The sequence below is a fragment of the Rattus norvegicus genome, chromosome 3 (assembly GCF_021556685.1).
Source record: "Rattus norvegicus strain SHRSP/BbbUtx chromosome 3, alternate assembly SHRSP_T2T, whole genome shotgun sequence".
NCBI lineage: Eukaryota > Metazoa > Chordata > Mammalia > Rodentia > Muridae > Rattus > Rattus norvegicus.
In genome coordinates, this window is record NC_141536.1 from 105,994,804 (window position 1) to 105,997,464 (window position 2,661).

At 43.8% G+C, this 2,661-nt stretch overlaps 1 protein-coding gene across 1 annotated transcript; it reads left to right on the plus strand.

Annotated features, from left to right (window-relative positions):
• The first annotated feature begins 338 nt into the window (after nt 1–338).
• Nucleotides 339–1,007, plus strand: LOC134486429 (developmental pluripotency-associated protein 3). Its single transcript, XM_087655163.1, has one exon. The coding sequence runs from the start codon at nt 438–440 to the stop codon at nt 912–914; it is 477 nt and encodes a 158-aa protein (XP_087511289.1). The 5' UTR covers nt 339–437; the 3' UTR covers nt 915–1,007.
• The last annotated feature ends 1,654 nt before the right edge of the window (nt 1,008–2,661 follow it).

Sequence of the window (2,661 nt, forward strand, 5' to 3'; positions counted from 1 at the left end):
GTTAGACCTCCCTGAAGTTACAGATGTTCTTTCCTCCCTTACAGTGCAGCCTTCAGCACTGTAGCAGAAAAGCACTTGCTCAAGGTGATCCATAGACTTCTTGTTTTAAATTCACTGGACTGTGTTTTTTATGGCTTTGAGGAGCTGGGAATTGAACCCAAAGGCTCAAGCATAGTCAACATGCATTCCACCACTGAGTTACACTCACAGCTCTATACAGCTGTCTCTGTACTCAGCATACACTGGTCTGGAACTAACCACCAGCTTGCCTCTGCCTCCCACACTAGGATGACGGCGTACACCACCAGGTTTGTCTGGCTTTAAAGTTAAATCTTCTTGGCTTCAGTTTCTGCTGTGTTGGGCCAGAGTTTAGGTCTTTCTAAAGATTAGCTAGCAATTTTGTTCGGAGCTAGCTTTGGAGGTTTCTGCCCACCGCCATGGACGAGCCATCCGAGAAAGTCGACCCAGTTGTGAACCCAGAAACTCAGATGTATGATGGATCTCAGAGGGAAGATGAAGGGGACTCACCGGATGATTCAGAAATCCTACAACCAGAAACACTAGTAAAGGTCATGAAAAAGCTAACCCTGAACCCCAGTGCCAAGCCGACAAAATATCATCGTCGTCAAAGGGTTCGTCTCCAGGTTAAGAGCCAGCCTGTGGAGAACAGAAGTGAAAGAATCATGAGGGAAGTTCAAAGCGCCTTTCCCAGGAGAAGGGTCCGCACACTGTTGTCCGTGCTGAAAGACCCCATAGCAAGGATGAGAAGATTTGTTCGGATTGAGCAGAGACAAAGACAGCTTGAAGGAAATGAGAGACGAGATGAGCCATTCAGATGTCTCTGCACTTTCTGCCATTATCAGAGATGGGATCCTTCTGAGAATGCTAAAATCGGGCAGAACCAGAAGAATTAGGGCAGTTTGAATTGTACACCGTCCTTGCCGTTAACGGTGTCATGCAGCAGATGTGAAAGCTGTTTTTTTGTTTAAGATTAAACTTTTCTTGGTGCTGGGGAAATCTCTTCTAATTGCTAACCTTTAAATTATATAGGATGTGTGACATTTGGATTCATGGGAATGACAGATTTACCCAAGAATTGAGCATGAGTCAAAGCCTGGTAGTTTGATTTAGAAGGTAATTGGAATAAATCTTTTTATTTTAGATTTTCTAGTTTGCAGAGAAATTTGTAATAAAGGCAAATTTGTTATCTTTAATAAATACAGAACAGATTAGAATGAAAAAAAAGTTAAATCTTCTTTGTTTCTTTCTTCCTTCCTTCCTTCCTTCCTTCCTCCCTCCCTCTCTTTCTCTCTCTTTCTTTCTTCTTCCTCTTCCTCTCCCTCTTCTTCTTCTCCTCCTCCTCTTCCTCCTCCTCCTCCTCCTTTTTCTTCTTTTGGACAGGGTCTTTCTGTAGCCTTCACCTTCACTATCCTGGAGATCCACCCAACTATACCTGCTGATTGCTGGGATTAAAGGGATGGGCCACCACACTCAGCCAAAATGAAGCATTTCTTAAATGCATTAGTATATTATATAGGCTAGCATGGATGGCACTCTGTTTGAAATGACATGAAAAAACACAGGGGGTTGAGGCTACACCTCAGTGGCAGAACCTAGCATATGTAGAACCCTACGTTCAATCTCCAGTACTTTTAAAAAGGGGGGAGGGGGGTTGGGGATTTAGCTCAGTGGTAGAGCGCTTGCCTAGCAAACGCAAGGCCCTGGGTTCGGTCCCCAGCTCCGAAAAAAAGAAAAAGAAAAAAAAGGGGGGTGGTAGTGCACACATTTAATACACAGGAGGTAGAGGCAGGTGGACCTCTGTGGGTCTGAGGCCACCTTGGTCTCCAAAGTTCTAGTTCAGCTAGGGCTACACTGTGAGACCTTGTCTCAAAAAGAAAAAAAAAAAGGGTTGGGGATTTAGCTCAGTGGTAGACCGCTTGCCTAGCAAACGCAAGGCCCTGGGTTCGGTCCCCAGCTCCAAAAAAAAAAAAAAAAAAAAAAAAAAAAAAAAAAAGACAAAAAAATCAGGGATTTTACACGCACCCAATTGCCTTGAACTTACTCCCTCTTGTGTAACTAAAATTTTTAATCCCTTGGTAACCTCCTAGTTCACTGCCTGAAACTTGATAGGTGAACTGTGGGGCTCAGACAACAGTCTAAGATGTACTGGTCTCAGCCGGTGATGATAGTGCATGCTTTAGGGACTTTGACTGCTGTAGTCTTTTTTTTTTTTGGTTCTTTTTTTCGGAGCTGGGGACCGAACCCAGGGCCTTGCGCTTCCTAGGTAAGCGCTCTACCACTGAGCTAAATCCCCAGCCCGATAGTGCATGCTTTAATTCCAACAGAGGTGGGCAGATCTCTGTGAGTTCGAGGATAGTCTGGTGTACAGAGTGAGTTTCAGGACAATCAGGGCTACACAGAGAAACCCTGCCTCAGAAAACAGCAAAAACAACAACAAGAAATATATATATTCAGTCTCTTCCTTGTCTGTAGAGCTGACAGTAATGAAAGTTCACTCTTTCTAGAAAAAAATATTATATAGATACTTGTGCATGTGCGTGTGCGTGTGTGTGTGTGTGCACGTGCGTGTGCGTGTGTTTATATTGTAGTGGTCTCTTCCTTATTCAGATGGCTAATAGTAGTAAAAGTTCATTCCTTCTA